The 17,737-nt window shown below is 41.5% G+C and overlaps 2 protein-coding genes and 1 pseudogene across 2 annotated transcripts; all 3 read left to right on the top strand.

Annotated features, from left to right (window-relative positions):
- Positions 1 to 442: 442 nt before the first annotated feature.
- Positions 443 to 3,632, top strand: LOC115693465 (probable L-gulonolactone oxidase 6). Its single transcript, XM_030620466.2, has 4 exons — positions 443 to 1,428; positions 2,136 to 2,391; positions 2,485 to 2,586; positions 2,683 to 3,632. Exons 1-4 carry the CDS (start codon positions 694 to 696, stop codon positions 3,402 to 3,404), a joined length of 1,815 nt encoding a protein of 604 aa, XP_030476326.1. The 5' UTR covers positions 443 to 693; the 3' UTR covers positions 3,405 to 3,632.
- Positions 3,633 to 8,896: 5,264 nt separating this feature from the next.
- On the top strand, positions 8,897 to 10,718 carry LOC115693476 (7-deoxyloganetin glucosyltransferase-like; annotated as a pseudogene).
- A 5,659-nt stretch (positions 10,719 to 16,377) lies between these two features.
- LOC115693475 (uncharacterized) lies at positions 16,378 to 17,212 on the top strand. The gene has a single exon (XM_030620487.2). It carries the CDS (start codon positions 16,457 to 16,459, stop codon positions 16,925 to 16,927), a length of 471 nt encoding a protein of 156 aa, XP_030476347.1. The 5' UTR covers positions 16,378 to 16,456; the 3' UTR covers positions 16,928 to 17,212.
- The last annotated feature ends 525 nt before the right edge of the window (positions 17,213 to 17,737 follow it).

Genomic DNA, 17,737 nt, shown 5'->3' with positions numbered 1-17,737 from the left:
TTCTTTGTGAATAAAACATTTGATTGGCTAGACTTGTTCTCCATTCAATCCATTCTGCAGGTGTTTCTATCGCCTCTTAAATAAGTTCCGGTGGTCAATTAACAATTCCTTCTCACCAAATTGGAAGAAGGCAACATTAGGCGGGTCGGATCAGATCTTTTGCTTTGACGTAGGACATGCTAGGATTGACCAGAATAACTCTGATAATCCAAAGCATCTATCAATGCTGTTCCTTGCCGAGAAATGCTTCACGTTAAAAAACTCTTCCGAAGTGGTCGGCAAGCACCCTTTCTTCCAATCATGGAGCGTGAAGACATGTGTGCACTCTCTGCGCATTGCACCCTTTCATCACATGTAGGAGTTAATGTAGCACCAGGACCCCATTATATATACTTTGGCCATCTTCATTTTGCCAGGACATGTATTTGCTTCCAACCATCCTATCATACACATCTCCGAATAACATCCAAACTGCTGTCCCACAGAGCCAATTGAAATCAACAATTTCCCTCTCCAGTTCAGCCATGTACATTCATTCTTAACTTAAAAGCTTACTTACAACCACCCTCCTAAGTCCCTCCCCACCTTTTCTTGTACGCCAAACTAGTGAATCCAGCACACGTCCTTGAACTACAATCAGAGGCTAACCTAGCTAGTTAGAAGGTGGAAGGATCGACTACCAATTCATTCACAATGACGCATACATCTCCTTGCTTGGGCAAGGTGTTCAGGTTGGGGAGGCCGGGTTATGGAACAGTATGGGCTACATTACATATCATTATAATGGCCGCAATGGCCATGATGATGTCCGTGAGTGCCACCCCACCGGAAGATCCCATCAGATGCACCTCAAGCGGATGCACCATAACAAACTCCTACGGAACCTTCTCGGACCGAAGCACGTGCAAAGCAGGGGCTGCGGCATTTCCAACATCGGAAGAAGAGCTCGTGTGGGTAGTGGGAAACGCGACAAAGTCCAGGAGGAAGATGAAAGCAGCGACACGCTTCTCTCACAGCATCCCGAAACTGGTGTGTCCGGACGGGGAGGAGGGGCTGCTGGTGAGCACCAAGTACATGACGAGGATAGTGAGGGTGGACCAACAAGGGATGAGGATGAGCGTGGAGGGAGGGGTGACGCTGAGGCAGTTGATCGAGGAGGCGGCCAAGGCGGGGTTGGCGCTGCCATACGCGCCATACTGGTGGGGTCTGACAGTCGGAGGGATGCTGGGGACGGGAGCGCATGGCAGCTCCTTGTGGGGGAAAGGGAGCGCGTTGCACGACTACGTGGAGGCGATGCGAATAGTGAGCCCAGGAGGGCCTGCAGATGGTTACGCCAAGATCAGGACGCTGGATGTGAATACGAAGAGCACTCGTGCAGAGATGAACGCAGTCAAAGTGTCGCTTGGGGTTCTAGGAGTCATCTCTCAGGTACACCTGCTCTCTAGTCTTTTCTCGTTTGTGCGCCCGTGTGAGTGCTTTTTCTCTACTATTCCTCACTTTTATCACATTACGTCTTGTTTACTTTTCTTCTGCAATCACCGAAAGAGATTTGTGTTACCTTTTCTTGTCTTTCCGGCTTCAATCATGATAGGAATTTACAAATACTTCACCAACCTCGTGGATGTGGTGAACCTTGATGTTGGGACTATCACGTGAAAATAATTTAAGCGAACTTGCAGCTTATTCGTTATACTATGTACTTTAACTGCATGTATTTATCTGCACTATAATCAGAAAAGTTATGTACATCACAAAATAGAAAATAATTTTTTTGTCAAATCGTAGACAAAGAATCACCTTTGCCACTTGATTTGGCTAAGACCGTTGTGGGTGTGACGATCCATTATCGATAAGTTTTAAGATTATTTCTTCCTGTATTATAAGACGAAATTCAACAAATCTCGTTCACTTTTATCATCTTTGAAAATTGTGTATATTTTTGACGTATGATATTAATTGTGATGTGAAGACTAATGAATGGATCCCCCACCACAAACATCTAGGTCCATTCCAATTGACAATTAAATGATCACTAACATGAAGGACAGCTGAAGTGATTTGGGTCTTCATAAGATTTTTTCATTTAGAAAAAAAAAAGATCATAGTGATTTCGATATTTGTACGTATAATTGTAGGTAACATTAAAGTTGCAACCACTATTCAAACGATCCTTAACGTACTCGATCAAGGGTGATTCGGACTTGGGAGAACAAGCAGCTATCTTTGGTAACCAACATGAGTTTGCGGATATTATGTGGTATCCAAGCCAACAGAAGGCAGTCTATCGCATCGACAACCGAGTCAATCTCAATGCATCCGGCAATGGGCTCTATGATTTCACCCCGTTCCGCTCCACACCTTCTCTCATTTTGGCACTACTCAGATCTACCGGTAAATAAGTAAAATAGTTTAAGGCTAGATTTAGAATTTGAAGTAGTCCAGCCCTACATTTTTCTGATTACTGCTCTGATGCTGCTCTAACAGAGGAATTGCAAGAGTCCCTGAACGAAGCCGACGGGAAATGCAACAGTGCAAAGCTAATTTCTTCTACCCTCGAGACCAGTGCTTATGGGTTGACAAACAACGGTATCGTGTCCTAAGTTGATTAATATAGTTGCACGTCATGGCGTTCATTATTCTAGAGATTTCGCTCACATTGATTTATATGAATGTTATGATTAGGTGTCATCTTCACTGGATATCCAGTGATTGGGTATCACAATAGGATGCAATCATCAGGCACCTGCCTAAACAGTCCCCAAGATGGTCTGATTACTGCTTGTCCATGGGATCCACGGGTCAAGGGGGAGTTCTTTTACCAAACCACATTTAGCGTTGGGCTCTCTATGGTAAAGAGCTTCATCGAAGACATTCAACGACTCATTGCACTAGAGCCTAAGGCACTGTGCGGAGTGGAGCTCTACAATGGCATCCTCATGCGATATGTTACGGCCTCTAGTGCTTACCTGGGCAAGCAGGAGGACGCCATGGACTTCGACATCACTTACTACAAGAGCAAGGATCCGCTGAGCCCGAGGCTATACGAAGACGTGCTCGACGAAATAGAACAGATGGCGCTTTTCAAGTACAGCGCGCTGCCTCATTGGGGGAAGAACAGGAACTTGGCGTTCGATGGAGTGATCAAAAGATACAAAAAAGCCCAAGAATTCTTGAATGTGAAGGAGATGTATGATCCGCTGGGGCTGTTTTCTAGCGAATGGACAGACCAAGTTCTCGGGCTCAAGGAGGGTGCGAGCATAGTTAGGGACGGATGTGCACTTGACGGACTGTGCATTTGTTCACAAGATGCACACTGTGCACCCAACAAGGGCTACTATTGCAGACAAGGAAAAGTCTATAAAGAGGCCCGAGTTTGTACTCGAATCAGTTCCAAAACACAATAAAGACCTGATTTCATCATTCTTAGGTTTCAAAGTTAAACCAAGCTCCTCAACTTCATCCGTTTGCGCTAATTGCGCATTGTGTGCACTGGTACACGGATGATGTTGTATTTAGAAGGAGAATGTGATCAAGAAATCAGAATGTCCCGATTGCCATGGGAGGGAACTAATTCAAGATGTACTGTCTTTGCTCTTTGCCTAGAGTTACAGTTGCCCTAGTGTTTTATTGTTCACATGTCTCCATGTATTTAGCAACGATTCATGTGATTTTCTTAAGCAGATGGACATGCTTTGTATTAGTGCAAAAGTCTTCAAACGTGTTAGATTAATATACTTATGATTTTGATTTGTTTCGGTTTAAAGACCGAATCAAACATATGAAAATTGCTCGGTTTACACTTTAACATGATGAAAAAAATTAAACCAAAGTAATAATTTGTTCGCATTTTTACCGGACATAAAACAATTTGTCCTTCGAGCGCGGGCCGAGAGTCCCATGAAGTCTAATGCCAATGGGTTGGCTTTGAACAGGCTTTGGCATCAGCTTTGTCAACGCCGAGTTCAACTATGCACGCTTTGCTCAGTTCTCACCCTTCTTTCTTGTCCAGGAGGCTTGACGATTTTCAATCCATGACCATCCCTGATGGCCTGCCACCTCCCTCCTATCCAGATACGACCCCGGACATGCTCGAATGCTCGGAGCTTCATTCCTCTTCCCTTCTCTCGGCTCATCGCCGCTCTCCAACAAACATCATCAGATGATTCCAGAGGCGTTTCTTGCATCCTCTCTGATGGTTTCATGTCGTTCACCGCCACTACTGCGGCTCGGCAGTTTGGCACCCCTCTCCTCTTCTTTTGGCCTGTCTCTGCTTCCTTATTCTTGGCCGCCATCAAGGACCAGCTGCGTCGTCTCGCACCCCCCAAAGGGGAGTGACGCTCTCGAATATGAAGTGGTACAAATTACGCCCTACATTTGTGAAATGGATTTGTGGTATACTACAACAAAAATCTTGTCGGGTGCTCACACCAATTTACACACTCATATCATTACTTGTGAAAATGCACTTGTTTGAATAACACTAGAAAAACTAAAAGCCCATCTAATATAGCTGTAAGACCAGTGATACAAATTTTAGGGTCTGTTTGTTTGAAGGGCAGTTGTTTTCGGGAAATTCTTTTTCGACTTTCCGTTGTTTTGATAACAAAAAATTAATTGATCTATGAAATTTTTTTCCATGCGTTGGGTGTGGTTTATCACAAGAGGCAGCGTTCGCACGACGTCAAAGGGCTTTTATAGTTTTTTCTTTTATATGGGAACAATATCGACATAATCTTTTTCTTTGCCCGGACAATAATATCCACTATTTTAAAAGTTGCAACTGAGTTCTCCATATACTTCTTATTGTTTAAATATTATCACTTTGATTTGTTTCTATAAATAAGACAAGGAAATCGTTCTCTTCTTATGGCTTTTTTATATGAAAAATGAAGTTTATATAATAAAATAGGAAACCTGTTAACTAAGTCTCCCATTTTTACGTTGGAAAATGCTTGGCTGAGGTTTGACCGTCCGTTTTCCAAGCTAATGGCACGGTTAGCCAAGCATTTTCCTTTAAGAATTAATAACGATATAAAGAACCATATTCTCCTAAGTCACTAAAGTGATTTACTGGAGAACTAAGATATCCCATTCAAAGATTGAAATAGCCTTTGATATTTCCCCATGAATAAGGTAGTTTAAAGTTAAGAGAAGTTTACCCTTTAATATAGCAATAACTACATCAATCATTCCATATTTTAAAAAGTCAATACTTGGCATCAGCCAATATGTGATTAGACCATTAATTTTCCTACTAAATAATGATTTATTTACCTATACTTCCAATAATCATCAATCAAATGTCTTCTTCTATTTGCTTTCTTGGTTTGGAACTGCATCAAAAATGGAAGCTAAATCCTTAATACAAATGCACATTTGATTGCTAATCTCATTTAATTAAAGTATGACCATATATTACAAGAAAATGTTTGAGAGTATTGCAAGGTTATTCTTCGATGATTTTTCCCACTTTCGTACACAATCCTAATGACTATATAAGTGCTTTGGCACACATAGTGGAAGTCAATTGAGGCCTTATCACGGTGTGACACAACTTCTACCTTCACTAAGCTTAAAAGTAATACAGCTCCCGAAATTGGAGAAAAGGAAGGCCTCCGTTCGTCATGAAGCCAAGACCAAAATTTGGGCTGAGTTTCTTTCTAGACTAACTACTCGCGTAACACCTGTCCTCCACCTTCTTCGTTCCCTTATTTTGTTCTCTCCGAATCTATTTTGAAAATTTATTTAGGCTTCATTTGTTTCGCAAAATATTTTCCTCACTTTCCGGTGTTTGGATTGCTTAGAAAAATGAGTCAATGGAAAACCTATGCTTAAATTCAACAAACAAAAAATCATTTTCCAAAATATGATTAGATATTAGTGCTTGGACCAGAAACCCTACGCTTGGACACAGAAACCCTAACGCTCATTTCCGGATCGCCAGCGTCCAGGACCGGGTCCCCGGTGCCACGGCCAAGTCCATCAAGGACTGGGCCGGACCACGGTGCCCATGCCCAGGTCTTCAATGCCTACGCTCGGGTCCATCAAGGCTGAGCTTAGGACCCCGATGCCGGTGCCAATGCCCACTGGTCCCCGATGCCTAGTACTGAGGCCCTATTACCCATGCCTAATGCCCTGACACCCGAGCCCCGCTCCACAAAGGCTAAGCATGAGACCCTGCTACCCATGGCCCAATCCCTAACACTTGGGCCTAGGTCCCCGACGCTCGGGCTCGACTCCCCAACACCTCAGCCCAAGTCCACAAAGGCGGTACTCGATTCCCCGGCGCTCAGGCTCGTGGCCCCAATACTCGGGCTCGGGTCCCAATGCCGATGCCCAAACCCTTGCACCCAAGCCCAAGTCCATTATGGCTAGGCTCGGGACCCTGGTGCCCGTGCCCTAGTCTATCAAGGTCGAGCTTGAGACCATGGTGGTCAGGACCGAGTCCACACTGACCGGGCCCTAAAACCCCTGTGCTTGTGCCTGGATCCCCGGCACTTTGGTCAAGGTCCATCAAAGCTAGACTTGGGATCCTGGTGCCCGTGCCTAGTTCCCCGGCTGCCCATGAGCAAGTCACTAGCGCTCGAATCATGTATGTGTATTTAGGAAAACCAAATCAGGTTTTTCTTTCCAAACGATTGAAAATATTTTCCGGTTATTTTTCATATTTCAACCAAACATGGGAAAATATTGTCATTTTCTTGGAAAATGACTTCCTAGAAAATATTTTCTAAAAAACTAATATTTTCCGTGAAATAAATAGAGCCTTAGCATACTTCCGTGGGAACATAAATGATGAAACGTTTAAGACAAAAAAATATCATTATGAGCTCGCTGGTAATCTTACGGTTGATGCAGGAAATTAACTGATTGTGTAGTTAACATAAAAGGAAACATAAAAACGAAATCAATTCTTCCAAAAAGCAAAGTCAAGGAAGATGATGAGGAAATTAAATGTAAAAATTGTCCAAAAAATTCCAAACCTATTGTATGGCAGCCAATTCAATCCTAAACCTTTCAATTATACCAATTTAGTACTAAACATTTTGATAATTTGCCAATTTAAACCTAAACCTTTTAACAATTTTCCAATTTAGTCATTCCAATTAATTTTGGCCGGAAAATTGTTGACATGGACAATTTTTGCAATTTTTTTAATATTATTTTATTTTTCTTTTCTTTTCTTTTTGCTTATTTCTTTTTTCCCTCCACCGGCCATCACCGGTCCTCGTCAATCGCTAGCAGAGGTATTCGGCCTCAAGCGAGGACCGCCCTCACCAGCCTCTGGCAAGGGATGCCCTCGCCAACCTAAGCATGGGCGTCCCTTGCTCAAAGCCGACAAACTCCATTGACCATTGACGAGGCCTAGTGATGGCTGGTGGAGAGAAAAAAGAAAAAAGAAAATAAAGGTAAAAGAAAAATAAGAAAAGGAAAGGAAAAAAAACAAAAAAAAATTATACAATTAAAAAAATTATCCACTCCTGCACCAGTCATATCACATAAGACGGATGGTGCTAACTAAACTACCAAGTCAGTGAATTCCAATCAAAATTGGCCAGAAGGGCTAAATTGGCAAATCTTTTAAGAGCTTATGTTTAAATTGACAAATTATCAAAAGGTTTAGGACTAAATTGGTACAATTGAAATGTTTAGGACTAAATTGACAAGTTGTCAAAAGATTTATCACTAAATTGGCACAATTGAAAGGTTTGGGACTAAATTGGCCAATATACAATAAGTTTAGGACTTTTTAAACAATATTTCCAACATTAAAGATAATGGAGAAATCAAATATTTAGACGGATTGGGAGATCAAGACATACATCTTTAATTTATATGTGTGGCTGAGATATTTTTGCGAATCCTGTATTATGCTGCCGAGTTAATACATTGAGTGACATATTGAAGAAAATCTAGGTTTCGATAATTTAACGAGACAGCTTTTAGGGGAGAAACATCACTCTTCAGAAAGTAAAATGTTGAGTGTAGTAAAATTGGACATTTGAAGGAAAGTGATTCGTCTTCCCTTGTTTGGTTGTGAGCATGAAAATGAGAGGGAAGCTATATAATTTAGTAAGTAAAACATAAACATACACGAAAGTATGGAATTTTTTAGTTTTTTTTCTCTGGTTCCTTGGTCGGTGTTGGAAAGAAGTGAAGTGGTAAGTACAATCTAATTTGAAATTTTAATATATACCTTCTGTGCTCTCCATGAGAGAGAGAGAGAGAGAGAGAGAGAGAGTGAGAGAGAGAGAGAGAGCACTTTATAAAAGCTTTACGCTTCGTGACATGTAACAATGTGAAATTTAGCTAATAAAAACGTTTTGCTCTTATTAGAGAGGAGAAAGCATTTTCTTGATTTTGATGATTTTGAGTGCAACTTTTTGACTTATATTTTGAACGTTCCAAATATCGGAAAATTTAGAAAATGGAATAGCGGAAATTCTTTTCGATATAATAAACGCACCCTCGTCTTAATCTGAAGATTCATCGACATTTGCTTACTTTTGAAGGGTTTTCACTTGTGGCAGGTTGAATCTAAAGTGGATAGAACGTATGCTTGGAGAAAGATTTTCAAACTTGGAAGCAATATGCTTGAACTACATTTGAAATGTGTGGTTATGAATGACAATTACATTTCACTACGACTCGACAATTGCAGCGTTCCCTGAGATCAGTGTTGCTATAGTCTGATTAGCTCATATATAAAAAGAGAAAAGAAAAGAAAGATTCATCGCCAGGGAAAATGATGCATGGAGTAAATAGCCCATGATTGTTTGGTGTAACTACTGACATTTATGAAGATCCATGATCTAGCAAACCAACCCCAGCAAATACCGGGTACATAGTGTTAAATTGAGAGGCAGTATCCCTCTACATATGCCGTACGGGGGAGATCTAATTCCTGAGAGAGAGTAAAATAGGATAGAAATGGGTTCGATGGATGATCATCGGTTCGAGTCATCAGGCTCAAAAAAACTGCATGCCATCTGCGTTCCGCTCCCTGCGCAAAGCCACATAGGGGCAATGCTGAAATTTGCAAAATTTCTCCATCACAAGGGCTTTTACATCACCTTCGTCAAGACCGAGTTCAACCCCGCAAGGTTACTCAAAGCGAGAGCCGGAGGTCCTGGTAGTGTCATGGAGGGGGGACATTTTGAGTTGCAATCGTTTTCGGTTCTTGATGATCCCTGACGGGCTTCCCCCTTCGGATGCCGACGCCACGCAAGACCTGGCAGCACTCTGTGAGTCGGCGTGGAAGTACATGGTCGCTCCTTTCTCTGACCTTGTATCCAATCTTCTTTGTCACGCTTCCGATACTTCCACGGCAACTAATGCTGCTAGTTTTCCTCCGATTTCTTGCATCGTAGCTGATGGTTTAATGTCATTCACTACATGTCCTGCCGCTGAAAAGTTTGAGATCCCCCTCTTAAATTGGTGGACTATCCCGGCCTGTGCCCTCAGAGGGCTCATGCAATTTCGTACCCTCAAGGACAAAGGTCGTATACCTCTCCCAGGTAAAATATGGATAGCTATCAATAGACTTCTTAGAGTTGAATGTGCAAAGAGTTTCTTGTTTGTATTAATCCACTAAATTTAACGCTAATCCCAACGTACCAAAACACGAATGACGTGTTCAAAGATTTAGTATGTCTTTCTTGCACATGCAGATGAATCTTATCTAAGCAATGGCTATTTGGACACCTCCATCGATTGGATCCCGGCCATGAAGAACATGAGGCTGCGTGACATGCCCAGTTTCTGCCGCATCGCCGACCCTGACGACACCATATTCAACTTCGCCATGGAAGTGACCGAGAGAGCTCATAAAGCCACGGCCACCGTCATTCACACTTTCGAAGCGCTCGGGCCACACGTGTTGAGTGCTTTGTCCTCGTTGGTCCCCCAACTTTACGCGGTGGGCCCAATTCAGCTGCTGCTCAACCATATTCCAGAAAACGACCAGTGGTACGTCCTGAAGAACATCGAATGTAATCTGTCGACAGAGCACAGCGAATGCATCCAATGGCTGGACTCGAAGAAACCCAGATCGGTGATTTACGTCAACTTTGGGAGTGTAGCATATGTGACGCACCAGCAGTTGGTAGAGTTTGCGATGGGACTGGCCAATAGCGAGCAATGCTTCTTGTGGGTCATAAGGCCAGATCTTGTGATGAATGCAAGTGGAATGGACCTCCCTGATGAGTTTCTTGAAGAAATTACGAGAGAGTGGGGTCTTCTCTCGGGTTGGTGCCCGCAAGAGAAGGTTCTGAACCACCCTTCCATCGGAGGGTTCTTGACCCACTGCGGGTGGAACTCGACCCTTGAGAGCTTGTCCGCCGGAGTGCTGATGCTCTGCTGGCCATGTCTGGCCGACAAACATAAAATTTGTAAGTATATTTGTGATGAGTGGGAGGTTGGGTTGGCGATCGGGAGTGAAGTGAAGAGAGAAGAAGTGGAGAGGCTTGTGAGGGAGTTGATGATGGAAGGAGAGAAGGGGAAGAAGATGAAGAAGAGGGCCATGGAGTGGAAGGAACTTGCAGCGCAGTCGGTTGGTCCACACGGGTACTCCTCCATTAATTTGGAAGTGTTGGTCGAGGATGTCTTGTCTAAATAATTAGTTGGTTGTATAAGGTCCTACACCTAATATTTGCATGTCGTCTCCGTCTGTGTTCCACGGTCGTGATTAAGTTGAAGATGATTTTGGAGTTTGATGAAAAAGCAGTGTGAAGTCTCCTTTGTAGCATGAATATTTCGATTAATTACTCTATTATGAAGCAGTACATCTACCAATGATTTCGGTAATATGTGTCGTTAAGGCATACTCAAAAAGAAAAACAATTTTGCTTGTGATTTGGTACCATGATGCAGGACTAGGAGGCAACTCTAATAGGGTTATATCAGCAGTGGTTTGGAATTATTCATCTCATTCCTAGCACGAACTTGAAGACCTACACATAAATATCTTCAACCCAGCTTAATTAGTCTAGCTTATGTACCTAATTAATTGTTTTATCAAACCCAATTGGACTAAGGAAATGGGATGTCAAGATTCTTTTAAGTTCCTCTTATGGCATTCGGCTTCGAATTTTGAGCTTAAATAGATTGTGTTTCTTTATATATAAAGAATTCATTTACCCTAAAAAAGGAAGTTGGACCAATCATTTATCCTAATTAATTATTGCCGATAATAAAAATATTTTGTATTTGCTAATTATTTTAAATGACAGAAACGATCATTTAAAAAAAATTACTTTCCAAATCATTCATTTTTTCGCAAAAGAAACGGAGCCTAAATATAAAGTGTGATTGGTTCAGTTTTCTCAAGGGATTTTGGAGATCTAAAGTCCTTTAAGAAAAAGTTAGGGCGTTTAGTGAATTTTTTTATGAAGAGAAAAGCAAATATCTGTTTTTCTTTTTTTTTATTTCAAAGCTACTTTACAAAAATACACCCTGAGCCAAAAGTCTATGGAAAAATGCAAAGTAATTTCTCCAAAAATACACCCTGACCCTTTTTTTTTTTTTTGGGTCAGATCGGTCCCGACTTAAATGGAGAGTATTATTGATGGGCAAAAGACACGCTCACCTTGAGTGGAGAGTATTGATGTGCAAAGCAGGACCCACAACTGAAAATGAGCCACACAAAGGACCTCACTCCAAAGACTGAGGGCAAGCAGACTGTATCGGCATGACTTTGTCATATCGAATTTATGCCTTATGTACACGTTGGGTATGTGTGTGAAAGATCTAATTCTAGCTTGTAGAGTGAGGAGGAATCATTGTAAGGATCCAACAGGTGGGTTCCGTGGATGAAGTATGAATCATCAAAACTCCATGCCCTTTGTGTCCCAAACCCGTTGCAGGGCCACATGGGTGCAATGCTCAAATTGGCCAAACTTCTCCATCACAAGGGCTTTTACATCAGCTTTGTCAACACTGAGTTCAACCACACAAGGTTACTCAAAAACAGGAGCCGGGAAGGGGCCGAATTCGAGGGGCGGCGATCGCTTTCACTTTCTAACGATACCGGACGGGATGGCGCCTTTGGATGCCGATGCTACGTAAGACCTGGCTGCACTCTGTGAATGGAGGAGGAAGTACGTGGCCACTCCTTTCTCCGACCTCGTATCCAATCTTCTACATTCAACTTCTAGCATTGCTAGTGTTCCTCTAGTTTCTTGCATCGTTTCCGATGGTTTCAAGTCCTTTGTGCCCTCATGGGGTTCATGCAATTCTAGACATGCTAATAGTTTGTTTGTAAAATAGACAAAACGTCGAAAATATATGAGTTTGCTTATTAACGGCGATTATTTTGCGATTATTTTAAAAAAAAAATCATTTATTAAAAAAACCGAATTTAAAGTTTCTTGAAATGTGAAAAGCTGTGCCCTTTTGAAAACAGTATGGTTGTTCATAAAAGGGTTTAGTTATTATATATTTAACTGGTTTAATATTTTTGTACTTTTTAAATTTTTCGTTTCTTTCTTAAAAAAATACAAGAGTTTATTCTCCGACTATTTCCTTTTGAGAATTCTTGGAGAAATACCAAACTTGTGTTTTGATATTCTCATTTTTTAGACTTTGTTGTATTCCGAAGGATTTTTGCCAGTAACTATTAACAATAGTGTATTCTTGTTTCAAAATCTGATTCCGTTCTTCCCGATTAAAGGGCTCGCCCACAAGCTCAGCAAGGTCATGTCCAAGTCCTTGGACAGCTTGGCTCTCTCTCTCTCTCTCTCTCTCTCTCTCTCTCTCTCTCTCTCTCTCTCTCTCTCTCTCTCTCTCTCTCTCTCTCTCTCTCTCTCTCTCAATGTGCTCTGAGATTTTTAATTTGCCCTCTTAGGTTGCGTTTGGTAGTCCGAATATGATAACAAATTATCTTATCCGGTGTTTAGTGATGTTCTCCGGACCGAATACATTCGAATAAAATGCCGGATATGAAATCGGGGGATGGGATAAGACCGGATACGATATAAAATTTTTAAAAAAACTAAAAATTCATATTTTATCTTTTAAAAGAGTGATAAAATGACGCTTCGCATATTGCTTCATCGGCACCGCTCGCTCGAGAACCATCACCAAAATTACCGATCATCATCACTTCCAACCACCGCACGATCGCCGTCACCTCCGACCATGCTAGTCATCTCCGCCGGGCGGCGATGTGTTCTGACAAGTAAGGGTGAAAAGACTATCGTTGTGACGGATTTGCATAAATCATCCTTTCCACCCCAGTCGCATATGTCCTTCACGTCCGGTCAAACTTTCACACATGACTCACGAGCCGGCTATTCACCTACTGGTCGACGACAAATGGCCAGCACATCATCAGCTTCTTGGTGACCATGCTCTCAAGCGTTGAGTTCCACCTGCACCGTGGTGTAGAATCTCCTCCTGCAAGCCCATCCCACGACGCACACCTTCTCCAATGTCGCCTCTCTTAGTAGCTTTCTTCGGTAGTGGAGTGCCTCTCGCTCTTCACGAGGCCGTCCCAAAATTATGTGAACTCGTGTCGGTTGAGAGACGTCATGCTCCCAAGGTTGCCTTCCTAGAGACGTGGTCGAGAGGGTTTAAGTCTCACATACAAGAGGAGGAGCAAAGTCAGAGATCGGATTTTCAAGGATTTTTAAAGATTTTCAAAGATTGTTTTCAAATATTCCAAATCCTATTTTAGGTTGCATCAAACATATGATAGGATATTTTTGCAATATGGGGATATGTGGAGGATTTTAAATCCCTTTTTATCCTATCCTATTCCAATTAGAATACGGACGACCAAACGAAGCTTTAGAGTTATGAGGCATGATGGCCTGTTTATAATGTTAGCCTAGGTTTAACCTTATTCTCACAGGCTTAAACTTTGGCCTGTCAAGAGTAATGGATTCTAATTTCAAGGCCTCTCTCTTAATTAAAATCAAATGGGCTAAATTAAGCTCAATTAGGTCCATCATGGCCTCTTTTCTTTATGAATTTCGGCCACCAATTCCCCCAACAGGCTTGGCTGAATTTCAACGTAGTGCAAGTCCGGTCCACGTGACGGATTCAAGTCCATTCATCACCGCCGGTCCAATGCACATTCAATTAATTAACTAACTATATGATAAATGCTCCTAAAATTATATGTTGTGCAATTATATATATATTTTATGGGCCAAGGTCGATCCCTAATTTTCTATGCAATTAATTATTGGATGGGATACCAAAATTTAGGTGTCAACACTTATGTGTTGTTCTATTCCAAGAAAACCCATGTAGAAAGGAATGAAAAAAGATTTACAAAAAGGGTTAATACCACGAAAAATCTCAAATTGATACACATGTAATAAATTTACTCTCTGTTAGTTTCCGTTCAATGTTACCGTTAAATTGCTGAGTTAGATAACACGTGACAGTTGACGGGTGTACTAGTTTAGGGTTTTGACCCTCAGTTTGTCACAATTTATCAATTTGTGATTTTTCGTGGTATTAATCCAATTTAACGGAAAATAAATTTGTCACAAATGTACCAGTTTTGGGTTTTTAGTGGTCAAAAAATTAATTTTTGGTAAATTTATCACATGTGTATCAGTTTGGAGTTTTTCGTGGTATTAACCCTAAAAAGACACATGAATACCTTTGGTGCCAGGAATAATTCAATTAATCATTCTATTAAGAGATCATATATATCTAGTAATCTCTTCGAAATATATATGTCAAGGAAACTAATAATTTTGCTAATTAACTATTAGTTAGGAGGTAGGGATATAACCGCATCAGTTTGGACATCCTACCTTTATTTTATGTATGAATTATCTATCTGATCTTAAACTTGACTCGAGCTAAACTCACCTACCTAATCAATGATTTTTTTCAAGCCCCACCAAACCATGGAATGGGATATCGAAATCCATTTGTATCCACTCGTCTGAAACTCCAATCAAATATCCGTGAATATTGTGTTGTACGAGTATGTTGTTACAGTTCAAGTGATTAATGATTCAGCACAATCAAAGTCGACAGAAGTAAATACAATTCTATGGAGTTTGTACATATCATATACGAATCCTTAAACATCTGTGGTCATGATTAATGCCAATAAAGGTGAAGTAAAAGCACGACCAGTTTGTCTTATCGAAAAAGCGAAGAGCGTGAGAGGGATGTTTCCTCACTTATCCTTTTTTTATCAATCCTGGGTATCTCGTCCATTATGTCTCTAATGAACAATCCAGAAGGGAAAAAGACTGCCACATCAAAGGTTGGACCGACCCAGATTGCTGAACCTACCACAAAGAGAAGGCCCAGAAGGGGAAAAGAACTTGGAAGGCCATCCCAGCGAAAAAACCACGAAAAACTTTAAATTATAGCATACGGTAACATATTTATTCTGAATTTTTTTTATAATATAAAAAATTTCGAATTATATCCACTAGAACACATTTACCCTAAACTCTTTCTTATGATATAAAAAAACCACAAACTTATACCTATGTGACACATTTACCCTCCGTCAAGATTTTGTCAAATGATTTATCACCCAAAACAACTCGTTTTTATTTCAGTTAATGTCAATAATGTTTGCTTTCCGGCGTCCATGTAAACAGATTTTTTAACCATTATCAACGACAAAATTTTGTCGGAGGATAAATGTGTCGCATAGATACAAGTTTGAAAGTTTTGGCATCACAAGAAAAAAATTAAGGATAAATCAATCACAGTCGGCATAATTTAGAGTTTTTAATGGATTTTACCCTTAGTTTTTCAGACTTTTGTTACCATGGGCCAATCCTCACCATCTTCACTTGTTAGTTTTGACCTGCCCAATAAGACCTTCCTTAGAGATGCTCTTAAAAACCTTGTTAAGCAGCCATAAGAGCGAATCCGATTTTGCATGTGCTTAGTTGTTTGATAATTCGCTACTCACAATGATTGTCCGTAACAGATTTAACGTGGGAATGCATTTCCAAATTAGGTCCGTGAAGAAACTCATTTTCAATATAGGCCAGTTGTTGCAACGGGGATATTTCGTATCAATCGCGTGATATCGCCGAATTATACGAAATTGCCAAGATGAGTGGAGAAAAGACTCGATTGCACAAAACAAGTATGTATGGAAGACGCAGAGAAGGCCGAATCGAGTTTGCAAAACGCAAAAGTTGGATGAGTTGATGGTAAATTCGGCAAGAAACATGGATTATGAATTGATCCCCAACCCAATAGCAACGATCCAATCACGACGAAAGCACGTGAATGCTGCATTTGGGCGATGAAAGAAAAGGAAAAAGGTGGGGGGGTTGGGGGTTGAAATACGAGAGAATCTCAAAATGCCTGGGGATGCCTTATGAAGCTCTGATTCGCCTTTTCTTGCCAAACATGGCGTTACATCTGGACCATTCCCGATTCGTCGACATAATTCTCTTTTAACAAAGTTTCTGTAAATGGGGAAGGGGGGAGATCACGATCTCTATGGGAAGGAGCAATGAATGGCATTTACTGTCCATACACTTTACAAGTCAACCCCACGCCCAACCCAAAAAAGCCAACAACCAGTCAGTCCTTGCAGCATAAGCTCGCAGGCGTCACGTGTTTCGCAGGGTTCCTCAGATTTCCAGACGTCCCCCGTCTCTCCCTCTCTCTGTTTCCCTCCTTCCTCTGTCCTGATCTCACGAGGGTTTCTGTAATTCCCAGCATCGCTCTCGTCCTCAAGAGACCCGTTTCTTGGCTTTCTTTGGATCCTGAGGATCAGATGGTGTTGCAGCTGTTCTTCACGGTGGCCTTCTCGGCGGTGCCCCTCACCCTGTATGTGCCACCCATAAGGAGCTTGAATCTGTTCGTGGAGACGATGGAGGATCTGATGCGGGAGTCCAGGACCTACACCCACCGTGTCTATCCTCGCGTTCGCCATGTCTGGGTCCGGATGGTCGACTGTCTTCTCTGTAGTACGGCCTAAAGCCTGATCGTACTCCATGCCCGATTCTCTTGTAAAGTTTCTTCCTTTTTTTTTTATTATTATTATATTGCCTAGCTGCTTTTTCTGGCCTTTGGGTTTTTTGGTAGGATGTCATTTAGTTGGTGGAGGGGACCGAGAGGCTGTTGTTCTTGATCGATGGCGGTGCTTTCTCTCTTTCTTGTTTGATTTGGGGGATGAATATCCTCGTGTTCATACGATTCGAGAAATCACGAACAGGGAGCTTTTGAAGGCATATTATATATCTGGGCCGTTTTCCGCTCTTAATCTTCATAAAGAAACCTTTTTTATTGCTGCTTTTCTTTCTTTTTCAATCTATATCTGGGAGATCAGATTGGATCATTCGTCTCCATAGATTAGTTCCGATCAATTTCGTTCGAGTATCAAATCTTTTATCATCAAGAGGAGCTGTCCAGATTGATGCAGATAAATGGGCAACGATCTGAGAGTCTTGTCTTCTGCAAGACTTGCGACTGCATGTATGGCTTGATCTTTTACTTTTGTTGATCAAAGCCAGAGGGGGATTCGGAAAATCATGGCAAAAAGGGCAATTGTTCTTGGTTTGGTTCTGAATCCTGACGATATTCACACCAGAAGAACCGAAATTCACTAGTCACTTTGAACAGTTTCTTCACCTTTTTGGTAAAGACACTTGATAGAAGGACAGGGGAATGGCGGTTCTGTAGATTCGTCATCCCCAGCAATCTACTGGGACCCGTGAACGAAAACATATGAGAGACAAAATTGCCAAGAAATCATAGGATGAGGCCGGGACAGGACAATGCTCTGAAT

This window comes from Syzygium oleosum, unplaced genomic scaffold (genome assembly GCF_021117445.2).
Source record: "Syzygium oleosum isolate NSW1041296 unplaced genomic scaffold, Sole_v2.1 Sole_v2.07, whole genome shotgun sequence".
Classification (NCBI taxonomy): Eukaryota; Viridiplantae; Streptophyta; class Magnoliopsida; order Myrtales; family Myrtaceae; genus Syzygium; species Syzygium oleosum.
Note: the sequence above shows the minus strand (reverse complement) of the source record. Positions and strands in the feature narration are given on the sequence as shown.